Below are 15270 nucleotides of genomic sequence, written 5' to 3' on the forward strand. Positions count from 1 at the left end.
TTTGTGGCTGTAGTTTTGGGAGAGAAAAATGCCCCCAATGTGATCATAGTCATTGTGATATCCTTTGTAAGTACCACCCCATGCCAGTAGGGTACCACCATCAGTGTTGGGCAACAGTCAGTCTCCTGTTGATTATCTTGGGTACAGAATAGACTGGCAACTTGGCAAGTGAGAGTGAGTGACACGTGTTATATTGAGGTTCTTCATTAAAATGGTTAACCTGAATCGTGGATGGCATTCTTCATTATATTCATACGTTAAGAAGTTACCACAGTCATTATCTTATCGACTGAAGAAAGACAGAACATGTTTGTTCTTTTTCACAAAGACACAGGTATGGTGCAGAAGATAATGAATAGAGGTTGAAAGTGGAGGTGTGTCCCTATAATCAACATTTTTTTAGTTCACGTGTCATGTAAAAGTGATAAAGTTAGCTATACAGCAGCATCTATAGTGTTTGAAAACATCTCGGAGGATAGGGTAATTGAAATGCATGAAATGAAATGATTAATGAATTTCTACCTCCACCAGCCTCCCCTGTGTCATAATGACAGGGCTCTCAAGTCCACACGCATTTCAACCCGTTCACACGCTCACACCTTGTCTCACGCCCAATGCGTGAGACTTGAGAGCCCTGTCATGATAACCTCATCTGCTTTGTGTCTGTGGAATGTCTGTGGAATGGCCATCGGCCTACTCTGAGCAATGGTTGATGCTAAAATGGGATCCTTGGGACGACCATATTCTAAACCTTAACCCTATCCTTAATCCTTACAACCCTAACCCTAATCTCAATTTCAAAGAGTTTAGAGTCGGGTCATCCCAAGCAAAGCATCCCATTTTGATAACAGTAAAGGTGGCTCAATGTAAACACACAAATGTAGCATATTAGGCATGAGTAATCAACGAACTGAGTTAATAATCTTTCTTTTGTATAAACGATTTCTTGTTGATCAGACTCACACATAATGTTTAATACTTTTGAATAGTGTGCATACATGTGTACAATGCATTATCCACAAACAGCTGTGTTACAATGTCTTTCAAACTGTGTGACGAGTTACACGCTTGTCAAGATCATCGATGATTTGGCGATCTGCAAGTATGGTCTGAGGAAACCCGTACGGAAGAAGGGAGCGGCTGACAGCAGAGCAGAGCGGTTGACATCAAATTGCAGTGTAACAGCTCAACATTGTGAATTTGAAATCCAAATCACAAATTGTCACGAATTTCACAACCATGGAATTGTGTGAGATACTTTACAACAAGGCAGAGTATATTGAAACGGTAAGCGTCTGGTTAGCTTGGTTTTGATGTTTACAGCTTACACAGGCAACGGTTAGCTGGCTAGCCAAGTAGCTAGCTGAATGATGCTGCCCATGATGATCATACACACACAATTCATTATTTATTAGCTGGGGGGGGGGGATATGCTGCATTGTGAAACTGGGATTCAAATTGTAGTCATGCCACCTAGCAAATGATCATCATCACGTTTCTCTCTCAGGCCTCTGGTAACAAAGTGAGCAGGCAGTCAGTGCTGTGTGGGAGTCAGAACATTGTCCTCAATGGCAAAGTAAGTAACACACATCTTTCTCTCGAGTTCTATTATTTGTTACCTATGTATGTTCGCCTTATTTCTTAAGATATAGATGATGACGAGTGATAAATCTCTTTCTCTTTCTCTTTCTCTCTCTCTCTCTCTTTCAGACTATTGTAATGAACGACTGCATCATCCGTGGAGATCTAGCCAATGTCAGAGTAGGCAGACACTGTGTGGTGAAGAGCAGGAGTGTCATACGACCACCTTTCAAGAAGTTCAGCAAAGGGTGAGCATATGGAACGATATACAACTTTTCATAGCCTCATAATCCAATGTTATGTGTAACATCTTATCTTATGGTCCTTGGTCTTTAGTAAAGGACTGTGTTGTGCTCTCTAACCTCTGCCCTCCCTCTCTCCCTCCCTCCATCCCTCCCTCCCTCCCTCCCTCCCTCTCTCCCTCCCTCCCTCCCTCCCTCTCTCCCTCCCTCCCTCCCTCCCTCTCTCCCTCCCTCCCTCTCTCCCACCCTCCCTCCCTCCCTCCCTCTCTCCCACCGGCTCCAGAGTGGCCTTCTTCCCCCTACACATCGGAGATCACGTCTTCATAGAGGAGGACTGTGTGGTCAATGCTGCACAGATAGGATCGTACGTCCACATCGGGAAGAACTGCGTCATAGTGAGTGACACGTCATACAGTGTACACACACACACACACAACTATACTGTCACGCACACTTTCCCTAAGGGTAGAGGAGAGTCACAAGGTGGTAATGTCTAGTGTGATCTCACAATGAGGGTAGTGTGCAGTGCTCCCCCGTCACAGGGCCGAGTGCACACTCATAGAAGGGTCCAGATCCAAACTAATCCGTCTGTGATTTGGTCCCTGATGTTGTCGTGTGGCGTGTGGCAGAGCAGTCAGGGGTGAAGGTGCAGTGTTAGAAGGGTTTGGTTTAGTATTGTCCACTCTTTGGAACACTCTCTTCCAAGCAACATCAAGGAATCCAGAACGCTCTCCTTCGAACAATCCCTCAAAACCCATCGTTTTTAAACTTGCTTTTAATCTTCAACTATTTTTGTTGTTGTTTTTACTGACTGTGCTTTTGTTTAACTTTTTATTTCTCCGTCTGCTCTTGTTCTCTCCAGGGAATGTAGTTTCTTTGAGTAGAGAGAAAAGCACTATACAAAATAAATGAATTATTATGATTATTATGATTGTTATTGTTGTTTGGTTCCTGGTCCCTGATTCTGTGGTGTTGCAGGGCCGGCGGTGTGTGCTGAAGGACTGTTGTAAGATCCTGGACAACACAGTGCTTCCTCCGGAGACGGTGGTCCCTCCCTTCACCGTGTTCTCTGGCTGCCCAGGTGAGCCCTGCGTCTGACATCATCACCCATTGGGGCGGCTGTGGCTCAGGAGGTAGAGCCTAACGATCTAATGATCGCAAGGTCGGCGGTTCGATCCCCGGCTCCTCCTGTCCACGTGTCGAGGTGTCCTTGGGCAAGACACTGAACCCCAAATTGCTCCCAATGAGCAGGACGGCGCCTTGCACGGTAGCTTGCCATCATTGGTGTGTGAATGTGTGTGTGAATGGGTGAATGAGAGGCCATTGGAAAGGTGCTGTATAAGTGCAGTCCATTTACCATTTCACCCTCCAACCACCCACCCTGTTCCACTATGCAGTCTCAGTCCTGTTCCTGGAGAGCTGCAGTGGGTTCCAGATTTTCCTCCCAGCCTAGTGCTATCATCTTACCTATCATCACACCTGATTGAACTAATCAACTGATGTTCAAGACCTTGACTAGCTGAATCAAGGTTAGGGTTAGGGTTTGTGTCAGTGTCACTACTGGGCTGGAACAAAAAGCCTGCAGCACTGTGGCTCTCCAGGACCAGGAGAGAGAGAGGATCATTCTGCAGCACTGCAGCTCTTCAGGACCTGGGGGGTCATTTATAAACGTTGCGCAAATTCTTAAAAAAAAAATGTAACACGCAAAAAAGAAAACTCATGCAGTCAGTATAGATCAATATTATTTGGGCCGTTTCACTGACCATTTCTAGTACAACTGTGGGCGTTAAAAGGATGGGACAAGACGCTTGTTCGCGTGCGCAAAATTTAGAGTTGATTGTGATTTATACAGGGAAAAGGGCGTGGGACGTGCTTGCGCACTGTGTTATAAATCAGAAAATGTGTGTGCGTAAACGTTCTTGCTTTCGTACGTCCGCAACCTTTTTACGCCGGTCCTACGCAAGGTTTTATAAATGACCCCCAGGAGAGAGGATCAGTGATGAAAGCCTTGCCACACCTCTAATCCCTCTCTCAAGGTCCCATGTATACTGCCTCTTCGTAAACCTGTGTTTTCTCTCTCTTGATTTATTTTTCTTTCTGTCTTCCTGTTTCCCTTCCTGTCTCTCTCGCTCTCCACCACCTCCACTCTCTCCCAGGTCTGTTCTCAGGAGAGTTACCAGAGTGTACCCAGGATCTGATGATTGACGTAACAAAGAGCTACTACCAGAAGTTCCTCCCCCTCAGCCAGATCTAACCCCCAACGCTTCCCAAACCGGGCCAACCCCACCCACCCCCGACCCCTTCCCTCCCCAGTTCGGGGCCAACCCCACCACTACCAAGACGGGGGGGGGGGGGCGGCTGCATCTCAACAGTTCACCATGGCCTCTGTCACTCATCTCCTTTCCCTCATGACTAGGGCCCTGAGTTTCTCCTGACCATGTCATATGACCAGGAAAAACTCCATGCCCAAGTTATAGCCCACCATGTATACGGTTGTGGACTATAACTAGGGCCTAGAGTTTTTTCCTGTCAGGTCACTTGATCAGGAACATGTCAGGGCCCTATTGAAGACTGCTGATTGGAGCAGTCAAGTTGAGGCCAATCTACAAGGAAAGAAGACAAGGAAAGGATGCGGTTGAGGAGTGTTTGAACACAGTTGGCCACTTTCCATGGACCAAAAGGAGCATTTAAAGGAGGACTGTAGCATCTTTAGACATGGCAAAAGCTTAAACAACTATTTAACTAGTTTTCAGAGCTCTCAATTCCATATACTGCCTGCCCAATACACGTATTTGAATTACACCCTCCAAGTGCTATTCTTTGAACCGCTTTGCAACACCTGTGGTCGTACCATTTTGAGGCCTGTTATTTTGTTGCTACTGTACTGTTCTGACCCTGTTGAGGTGTGTGTCTGTGTGAGAGAGAGTGAAAAGAGGGCCAAACTGAGGATGCTATTCACACAAACCTGTTGTCTTAGGAACCCGGTTTCAGAATAGTATGCCTTCCTCTGCCACATAAATATGATTGAATGTTATTTATTTAGACGTTTGTTCCACGAAACATCACTTATGCCAGGTTTAGTTACCGTAGTCTGATCAGCTCTGATGTTAGTTGTCTGCCCAGTAGAAGCCTCTGTAAGGCCCTGTAGGTGTCCTCAGAGGCAGTGTGGTCTACCTGCTGTGCATGACTATGGGGGGGTCCAGCCTCCTCTCCTTGGCTTGCCTCCGTACTTGCTAATAAATACATTTAACCCAACTTTTTTTTTTATGTCTCATCTGAGGTAAACATTGGCAGTACTTACATATATAATATACCTTCCTGAGCGTTTATTAAGATTTCATTCACTGATGGTGTTATGAATTCATATCCATGTTACGGCACATGTGGGAAAACTAGGGTTAGGGTGAGGTGCTACGTCGACTTGGTACATGCTGGTATGTCTAACCCTAACCTTAACCCTAGCACCTAACCCTAGTTTTCCCACATGTACCGTATTCCCACATGAACCGTAACATATATACCTTCCTGAGCGTTTATTCAGATTTCATTCACTGATGGTGTTATGAATTCATATCCACATGTCCCTGAAGTCAGACCAGTCCAACTATGCTCTCTGGCGCCATCCAGTGGACTGCAGTACTGTTATCTTCCCTTTGCCTCTGCACATTTATGTGTGGTGGTTCTGAAATGTGTGCAGGGCTCCTACAAGTTTCAACAAGTCAAATTTAAGACCTTTTTGAATATAATTATAGACTTATTCGCGACACCTATGCTAGCTTTTTGTCATCCTGCCGTAGCTTCGTTCGCCAATAATTTCTACCGGGGGCAGCAAATTGGCATTTTTTTGGTTCCAGCTTGATTAATTTCCACGTAAATAGATGTGGTCGGACAGATTTCCTTGCTGGACAAGCTAATCTCATTTTTTTAGACCTAGCCCCTACTTTTTTCAGACCTAATAACTGAAACTTGAGACCTTTTTAGGCCTTGTGAATCGGATTGCTGGATTTTAGACTTTAAGCGTGGAAACCCTGTGTGTGCAGCTTGAGCACCCCTTGTATTTCTCCACTAACACAACATAATGCCAATACCGTAGTATGAATGTATACTCACGTGTTTGATACCATTCAGAAGAAGACCCAGTTGGAAATCGGGAGACAATTTAAGTAATGAGTGATCTAATAAAGTAACACTATTTAGGAGCAGTAACTCGTCTGCAGACCTCAATCATACTCAACTATCATCTCTTCTATTCAACACATGGACAAAGTATTATTGGATGTGTAAACACACACACACACACAGTTTACGTGGAAAAAGAACACCCAAATGTAAAAGTCTGTTTTTGTCTTTAATGAAACATCGATTGCAATTCAATTGTTTATTTTATTCCTTTTACAATGTGAACCACATGTATCATACCAACACCTAAATGTTAAGTATATAGATTAGCCATTTATTACTTCTTTTTTTTAAACAAATAATAATATAGGTATCAGGAAACAGTATAATAGTGTTGGCTCTCGAGAGATGGAACACCAGGAGGAGAAGAAGCAGATGAATGTGTGTATTAAATTAACAGGGGCCTATTCACAGGGTTCAACTCACACACACACAACCTGGTTGATTCTGACTTTTTAGAGGGGGACCCTCATTGATACTTCAATTCTAGTGGCAGGGCCCTGATCTGTTATGGGGGCATCTAACACCCCCCCCCCACACACACACACACACACTCGAACCCTGCCTATTCAGTGGAGCGATAGAACTGTAGTGTACGGAGAGAACACGCTTCCCTATTCTGCACGACCGACAGAGCACAGTGTCTGTTCTAGACAGCACATTTCTATCTGAACGTAACTTTGTTTGGCGTCCCCACTGAATAGGTCCAAGTTGTTCCAAGAACTGATCTGAGGTTGCGTTGCATTGTGACCTCCTACAGGTTTAGGTTAGTATTGGGTTGGGGGGTTAAAGGTAAAGTTCGCCGAAACCAGACCAGTACTTAGGAACAACCTCTAGGCCAGCCAGTCGAAGCTTTCCACATCAATACATTTCAGTATGCACACCCCTTTATGAAAGGCTATAGAGTCTACGTCCCAATGTCCAACACTCTCACACTACAGAGTACGAAGCGAGCTGGCCGTGCCCACTTAATAACAGCACGCCAAGTGTGGACAGTGGGATGTAGGCTCTGGAAGAACAATTATGGGTGGAATCCTAACTCGAGATCCATGCGCATAACTCTGACATTCGTGTCTTGCATCGTTGTCAACGGGACGTTTGTGCAATGATTCGAGTTACGCACGGCACACGCAGATGTAGAATTCCACCCTCTGTGAACAATTCCCTCCAGTCTGTGCCTCCTCTATTCCTCAGAGGGGTGGTGGTGGTGTGTGTGTGTGTGTGTGTGTGTGTTGGGTGGGGTGGGGGTGAGGCGTTTAGATGTGAAAACTAAGTGCAAAATCATTATTGCAACTCTCATAATATTTAATATTCATCACAGAAATCACATAGAACAGCAGCACTGCTTCAGGTAAAGACTAGGGAGCATGGGGTAGGAGTTGGGGTGTGTAAAGACTAGGGGGCGGGGGGGGTCAGAGTAGGGACAAACAGGCTGATATTATTGAAGCGGTAACAACAAATACTGCCGTAACTGGCTCTATTTTATTTACCAAAAACAATCCCAAAAACTAAAAAGCAAGGTGGCGAAAAAGCCTGTGGTATATGAAGGAACTGCTGCAGAGGCCAACACACCTGGAAGAGAGGAACATTGGGAGGGGGGCTGGATTTAACTAAAAACTAATAAACAACAACAACAACAACGAACTGTTGAAACAAGTAAGTTAGCAGATAGTAGTTATGTCAAACATCAATAGCCTGCTATTGGTAGTATCATCAGCTAGCCTACCCACAGTAATGTGACATATGGGACACAGGAGCAGAGGAGGCCACACAGATACGCTCCTCTTGGTGGTCTGGTCTCTTCTTCACTGGGACTGGAAAGACACATGTCCACCGAGTAGAACGGGTAACAGAGAGAAAGGGGGAAAAAGAAGAAGGAGATGGAGGAGAAAAAAAAGGTGTCGCAGCAAAGATTTTTTTTGGGGGGAAGGGGGGGTCCTCCCGACAGAGTCTCCAACGTTTGGCAATCAATTATTATTGAATTCACTGAGTGCGAGACGTTTCCGATGGCCCTCGTTTCCTTTGTAAGGGGATGGGTGTGGATGGGTGGATGGAGGGAGGGAGGAGGAGAGGGGGGGGGGGCAAAAAGTGACCAGGATCAAGTGGCTTTTATTTCAAGCAGCACAGTGCATTTCTCCTCTGTTCGGCTGCGTCCCAAACCTCCTGGATGTCTTCCTTTCCGTGTCTCCTTCTCTTCCTGATCACTGATGATTGAGAGGATTGTGTGAAAGGCTTCCAAACTTACATGCTGCTCTCATACTCGTCAAGTGCTTTCAGTTCATCTCTGTGATCCTCAAGTGTAAAAGAAGACCAGGAACGGAGACATGGTAATAAATCCACAGCTCAAAAAACGAAATGGCACGCCTCCTCTCTGAGCTCAGGTTCACTCTACAGCCAGCCGTCCGTCCGTCCGTCCGTCCGTCCGTCCCTCCGCCCGCCCAGTTTCAAAGCCACTGGCCCCCCCGAGACCCAACTCCAACCAATCAGATCATCCGGTTGCGTTTGTGGGTGGGGGAGTCTGTGATGACATCATTGCACTGGGCGGAGCTGCGTTTCCTGACCACTCCCCCTGTGGCTGCAGGGCCTGAGTCCAGATGCAGGGCCATCTCCTCTGAGATGAAAGTGTTCAGGTCGACGTCGTGCAGGCCGTTTCGCCGCCGGCCCACGGGACCCGACCCGCCGCCGGCACCGCCGCTCACATGGGTGGGAGAACCCGGAGCGCCGGAACGCACGCTAATACTCGCCATGGCCCCACTCAGACCTGGGGGAGGCAGGGGAGGGAAGGGATTAGAACACAGTCAAACTCAAAAAATACAGAATTATAATCTAATCTGACAAATAATCTAATGTCAAAGGAATGATCATTATGGGCAGAAAGCTAGCCACGGATCAGAAACACACCAGCTATCAGCAGAACCCTTAGAGGATCAAACGCACTTGTCCAGTCTAGTGTGTTTGCTATTCATTGTACCTCTGGACCACACAGGAATAGCCTGGTGAACACAAGATGGAAAACCCCAAAGTCCCCATTACTCCTACACACCTATATCAGAGAGCTAAGATAAGTTGATCAGAGTCTCAATAGAACGAGGCAGGGTACTAGGTATAGGATTTTTCTAGCTATCAACACACCATGAAAGTGGGTCACAAACTACAGAAAGTAAACAGAACTGGAGACGGGTGTCATTGGTACGATTGCAAGCAAAGAGTCAGCACAGTTGCTGATTAAAGGTAAATTCCAGTAAATTCCTCAATTTACCTTGCCTGCCTGCTTAGTAAATCTTGGCCAAAATCAGAACATATTCACCATGTGTCAGCAACCACTCATATTAACTTTTGCTAGCAATCATAACAGTGACGTCTCTCTCCAAAAACAACAGATGTTTTACATTCGACAGTTTGTGACGTATAGACTTTCATAGCATATAAAACTAGGCAAGCTACTAGGTTTAGGCTTTTCTGGGTGTCAATTTATTTTTGACAAGTGAAAAACAGTGTGAAATGTTTACATGATGTCACATATGTGTACGAAAGAAAAACAGGAAATAAATACAAACAAATCCTGGCAGTGTGTGATTTAGGGGAAGGGGGGGGGGACAGGCCACCTCCACTGACACAGTAAGCAGTCTTAACCAACGCTGTAACTGAACTGCTGAAAAGCTGTTACATCTGCAAATTCAAAAATAGATAACATAAATAGCCTGTGACATTTGGGAAGTACGATATTCAGAGACATATGGCTGGACTAACAAAGCTTTGAGGCTCACACACACACACGCCTGTAGAGTGTCTGCCATTGCTAAGCCATGTGCCACAACTGCGGCACACAAACACACAGGACTAAACCAAGCAAAAGTAGAATGTCAAATGAATGCTAGCTGACAGCACACACAACCTTGACAGGTTGACATACATATTCTAACATAACAAATCAGTAGTCAACACATTGATGTCAAAACAAAGCCTTCTGATTCGACATTCTCCAATAGCAGTATAATGCTACTGCCTCTGACACAACCAACAACACACTGTATAACTAGACCATACACAGCTATGGTTGCTGTTGGAACTACATAAAGATTTAAACTACTTGCAGTCTAGTGCTATGGGTGAGAATGCTGTATAGCTGTATAGAGCCACAAACTGGATTTATAGAAGCATGCTTCCTGCTTGCTGGATATAAAACGTAAAGACTGAGTGGATTATGCAGTGCTATGGATGCTGAAACGTTATGGACTACACAGTGCTGTGGATGCTCAAACTGTATTTATTGTGCAGTGTTTTGGTTGCTGGAAGTGTACATAGTCTAGAAGTGTATTTACCGTGAAGTGCTATGGCCTCTCTGAAGGGCTGGAGGTCTGTCTCCACAGAGGAGCCTGTCTCGGTGGAGGGAGCCCGGTTGGGGGACACCATGGTCAGCCTGGGGGCAGCTCTGGAAGTCCTGGGTGGTGGAGCTTTGCCACATAGGAAACTAATCAAGTCCTCCCTACGGATGGTTCTCCTCCTCTTCTTCACCCAGGCCAGGACGTCCTTGTTCCGGCGCTGGTGGCCGATCTGTATCCCTAGGTCATAACTCCTCTGGTGGGCTTCCACACTCTCTGGAGATGTAGGGGAGGGGGGTTGGGGGGGATGAGGGAGTGTCACTGACAGCGTTCACATGCTGAACACTCATGCTTGTATGCACTAACACAATCACACAGGAATTCCATCAAGCAGAACATGTCATTATCTATTTTTTTCTGGATCCAACAAGAAAAACACCTCTGATTTGACTATAAGAATGGATACATTTGAGACCTCTCCGGTCAAGAACAAACTATGTGAGTGTGATGAATGAAGAAAGACTTGGTTGAGGTTCCTTTGTGTGTCCGTGACAGAAATACATGTGACTGGCTGCTATAGGCAACACCCCCCCCCCCACCCTTCCAGAGGGAGCCAGCCAGCACCGATGCTGTAAGCTGTGACAGCCTGGATCAATACACAGGTGATAAGAGACTAAAGTATGGAGGACTGTTTACTCAATGTACAAATCAATACAGAAAACAAAACAGGCAACATTATACAAGCTAGCATAGGACCACGGGTGTGACAGATACAGGTGTGACAGAAGGTGAGAAAGACAAGCAAAACTCAAACACTCGGAGGGAGGGTGAAGGTATACCTTTGTACAGGTTGGTGACAGCTGTGGCTGCGTTTTGAAATGGCACCCACAGAGACAGCCCCTGCTGGTGACACACTCGGTCTGTGGGAAGAAGCAACAGAATCAGGACATAGAGAACACATTCGGGAAAAAATTAAGTCACCATAGCAATTATCATCAAGATATTATGGCTGCCTAAATCAAATAGGATGCTAGCGGCAGGTAAATTAGCAATGATTTTTTGCAAAAAGCAGTGGTGATATTACAACACATTATGAGGCCAACGTTTCTTAATTGCAGGGTGTACACTGTGTCTGTTTTCATTCGCCATTTTGTCTTGCAGCATCTAGAGTTGCAGACAGGCTTTGGAATAAAAATAACTGTCAGCCAGCGCTAGATGGCCAACTCGACAGTTTTAGAGGCACGAAAGCCTCACGCACTCAACTAAAGTGCCCTTTCAGCAAGAAAGTTGCAATCGTTTAAGTAGACTTGATCGGTGGAAACCTATAGCTCGTTCAACTAACTAGACCAAAAAGAATTGGAAGTTGGAACACGCTCGTATTATGAAAAGTAGCAATAACCCCTACTATAGTTAGTTACATCTTCGCCATTTTGTTTAATCTTCAGGGGTGCAATCAAATAATTCACGCCAGATTAGCCAACCCCATTACATGGCGAGAACGTCTGCATAATCTATCGATCTGGCCAAATATGCCTCCGATCATACAACGAGAAAGCGAGACCCTCACTTGACAGGGACGATCTGTCACCAGGGAATGTCGCGTAGCAATGATTGTTGTGTTTCCATCGCCATTTTGTTTCCCTAACCCCCCATGCACCTCAACACCGTTCACTTGTTCGCTGACATGGTTGGAATTTACTGTTTTAACCAGCCAACTAAACTAGCCGACAAATCCGATGAAATATCCAGATAAATCAAGCTACAGTAAGTAGCTTTCTGGAACCCCAAGAAACGACCCAGCTTTGATGGCTGAACGACTAGAATACACTGTCAGCTGGTATACTAATAAACTTACTCGAATAGTTAGCTAGTCAGTTAGCTTAACTAACAACCCAACTCACTTGGGACAAACAATTTCTCTTTTAAAAAAAACATACTCGGTTAAGACTGTCGTTCATTAAGTTGGGGGACAAAGTGAAGAAACGCCCCGAATCAAAGCAAAAAAAAAAAAAGCCACTGTTTTGCGCTAACGTTGCTCGTTGGGCTACCGGGAACTAGACAGCTGATCAGCTGGGACACTCGCTTAGCTTAGCTTAGTTTAGCTTAGCTACGAGACTGACAAGTGACTTGACTGTGACCGGGGGAGCTAACCAGCTAACTCTGTGTGTGTTAGCTTCGGCTAGCTAACTCTGTGTGTGTTTAGCTTCGGCCAAGCTAAACAAAGTCAACGACAAGACGGACTAGTTAGTAGTGGTTCCGTGACTCCTCTCGGACCTTTGTAGAGCTGTGCCACGGCGGTGGCGGAATTCTGGAAGAGATGCCACAGTTTCTCCTGGTCGTTGTCGGCCTCGTCCTCCTCGTTGGCCTCCCTCTGCTCCGCCTCAGCCAAACACTGCCGCTCCCATTTGGAGAACCAATGTTCGGGTCCGTGCTCCTGGATCTCCCCTGCTCCGTCTTCCTTCTTCTCCTCCATTTACTCTTACACCGAGTACACTTGGCTTCGATTACAGCCGTGGGTATACCAATTTACTTATGTTATTTGACGGGACTGCGAAGTTTTACGTTATTAAATTCATTAATGTTCTTATTGGATAAGATGTTCGTTCACACCAACCGTTTCCACTACGGACCCGTGTCTGAAAAGACTCAACTGTTTTTTTTCACGTCACTGTGTGACTGACGCTGGGTTATATAAGTGTCACACTAACTTGTTGGCCTCTATACTCCCGCCTCTTTTACTGCATACGCGACGACGATTGGATTAGACGGTGCCGCGGGGTGGTTTCGGGGTGGGTGCTGGAGGTTTCACTGGACTAAAGAAACATCTGTCACTGAGTTGACACAAAGGAACCTCCACGAAAATTCTTCGCTACGTTAAGGTTGTGTGAGGAGAAGTGGGATATTTTTTGGTTCTTTTCACTGTTCAATGCAGTAATGTGATTATGTATTGCCTACAATGCTAAATGTTCATGATAACAGTTCAACAATATCCGTTTTGCGACATGATATTATTATCAAATATACAGGGTAATGCTTTGAAAGAAAATAAGTATGCCTATTGTATCAATTCCACCATCTTTAATTTCTCATTGCAAAAAATATGAGTTCAAAAGCGTTGAGTTGAGCATAGCCCAAGTTAGACTGTATACTCCACTCCAGGCCCTAAAATAACACCAATAGGTGCCCCAATCTAGGATCTTTCCTATGTGTGAACATGGTTGTTTGAAGTGTAAAAGCAGTTTAATGCTCTATCAATGTGTGTGTGTCTGTGTGTGTGTGTGTGTGTGTGTGTGTGTGTGTGTGTGTGTGTCTGTCTGTGTGTGGATTGAGCGACAGAAATCCATACATTTTGAGTGAGTCAGCTTAAAATCCCAAACTGAGATAACAACAAATGCAATTTTTTTCCACAAGATGGCGCCATCTCCTCTCAAAACAGTAGGCCTACATTTCACGTAAATGATATTGCCTGATCAATGAAAATGAATAAATTCCATTTTTTTCAGCAAAAACTAAATTATATGATATTGTGTATGCTATATAATGGATTACAGCCAGCCAGCCTAGCCACAGCCATTATGTAACTTTAGACAGACGGGTCGTAACACTTGTTATTAATTCCATTTGGTATACCTCATAAACTTTCTTTCCATTTATTCATTTCTGGTGTTTGTGGGCTAAGGCATTTAGCAATTGTGTGAATTTGTGTGAATTGTGTGAAATTGTGTGAATTTGTTATTCACTTTAGAGAACACATTTTACATATTCTTTATTTGAAATCAGCATTTAAATGTTTAAATTTTACTCTATACTCCAAAATAACCCATCAAGTTGAGTTTATATAAATAATCAACCATAAAACCAAGAGCAAAATCTGTAATCTGTGTATTAATTATACTTTTAATCTGAGTGGCAGCTGGATAACTTCCTGATGAAATTCAAATTCACAACTTTTGTCTTTCATTATAATATTCTTAATGAGGTCATTTGATGTAGGCCTAGTGATTTTTTTTAATTATTATTATCTTTATTACATTCTATTAATGTTTTATTCATATTTTATCAGTTCTCTTTTACTTACCCTTCTAATTCCTACTTAGTCCCCTTCCCCTGCACCCCACGGGGAAGACCGTGTTCCTCTAGCTCACCTAGAGAGGTGTGTGTGTGTGTGTGTGTGTGTGTGTGTGTGTGTGTGTGTGTGTGTGTGTGTGTGTGTATGTATGTATGTATGTATGTATGTATGTATGTTGGCTAAGTTCAAGTGTACACACACACACACACACACACACACACACACACACACACACACACCTAAGTAGGAATTAGAAGGGTAAGTAAAAGAGAACTGATAAAATATGAATAAAACATTAATAGAATGTAATAAAGATAATAATAAAATAAAATAAATCACTAGGCCTACATCAAATGACCTCATTAAGAATATTATAATGAAAGACAAAAGTTGTGAATTTGAATTACATCAGGAAGTTATCCAGCTGACCCTCAGATTAAAAGTATAATTAATACACAGATTACAGATTTTGCTCTTGGTTTTATGGTTGATTATTTATATAAACTCAACTTGATGGGTTATTTTGGAGTATAGAGTAATGTATAAATGCTGATTTCAAATAAAGAATATGTAAAATGTGTTCTCTAAAGTGAATAACAAATTCACACAATTTCACACAATTCACACAAATTCACACAATTGCTAAATGCCTTAGCCCACAAACACCAGAAATGAATAAATGGAAAGAAAGTTTATGAGGTATACCAAATGGAATTAATAACATGTGTTACGACCCGTCTGTCTAAAGTTACATAATGGCCTAACAGGATAGAGAGAGTGCAGAATGTAGGTGCGTTGCAACACAAAATGCCAAGAACCAGAACTAAAATACAAGAATATTTATTACAGGTGTATACTCATGTAATAAAGATAAGAC

The 15270-nt window shown here is 44.0% G+C and overlaps 2 protein-coding genes across 2 annotated transcripts; one reads left to right on the top strand and one right to left on the bottom strand.

The window, feature by feature from the left end:
• The first annotated feature begins 1147 nt into the window (after window positions 1–1147).
• dctn5 (dynactin 5) lies at window positions 1148–5068 on the top strand. The gene is made up of 6 exons (XM_080522467.1): window positions 1148–1287; window positions 1508–1576; window positions 1711–1829; window positions 2107–2218; window positions 2802–2904; window positions 3980–5068. The coding sequence occupies exons 1-6, from the start codon at window positions 1240–1242 to the stop codon at window positions 4075–4077; spliced, it is 549 nt and encodes a 182-aa protein (XP_080378593.1). The 5' UTR covers window positions 1148–1239; the 3' UTR covers window positions 4078–5068.
• Window positions 5069–6265: 1197 nt separating this feature from the next.
• On the bottom strand, window positions 6266–12962 carry hapstr1a (HUWE1 associated protein modifying stress responses a). The gene is made up of 4 exons (XM_080522545.1): window positions 12599–12962; window positions 11164–11244; window positions 10325–10600; window positions 6266–8763 (listed from the first exon to the last, which is right to left on the bottom strand). The coding sequence occupies exons 1-4, from the start codon at window positions 12795–12797 to the stop codon at window positions 8486–8488; spliced, it is 834 nt and encodes a 277-aa protein (XP_080378671.1). The 5' UTR covers window positions 12798–12962; the 3' UTR covers window positions 6266–8485.
• Between the last annotated feature and the right edge of the window lie 2308 nt (window positions 12963–15270).

Source organism: Nansenia antarctica (genome assembly GCF_963989245.1).
Source record: "Nansenia antarctica genome assembly, chromosome: 2".
Taxonomy (NCBI): Eukaryota; Metazoa; Chordata; class Actinopteri; order Argentiniformes; family Microstomatidae; genus Nansenia; species Nansenia antarctica.

Coding starts and splice junctions, on each gene's coding strand:
- dctn5 (XM_080522467.1), top strand. CDS start 1,240: ATGGAATTGTGTGAGATACTTTACAACAAGGCAGAGTATATTGAAACG. Junction 1,830..2,106: donor TTCAAGAAGTTCAGCAAAGG/GTGAGCATATGG, acceptor CACCGGCTCCAG/AGTGGCCTTCTTCCCCCTAC. Junction 2,219..2,801: donor TCGGGAAGAACTGCGTCATA/GTGAGTGACACG, acceptor GTGGTGTTGCAG/GGCCGGCGGTGTGTGCTGAA.
- hapstr1a (XM_080522545.1), bottom strand. CDS start 12,797: ATGGAGGAGAAGAAGGAAGACGGAGCAGGGGAGATCCAGGAGCACGGA. Junction 11,245..12,598: donor CGTGGCACAGCTCTACAAAG/GTCCGAGAGGAG, acceptor TTCTTCCCACAG/ACCGAGTGTGTCACCAGCAG. Junction 10,601..11,163: donor TGTCACCAACCTGTACAAAG/GTATACCTTCAC, acceptor CTACATCTCCAG/AGAGTGTGGAAGCCCACCAG.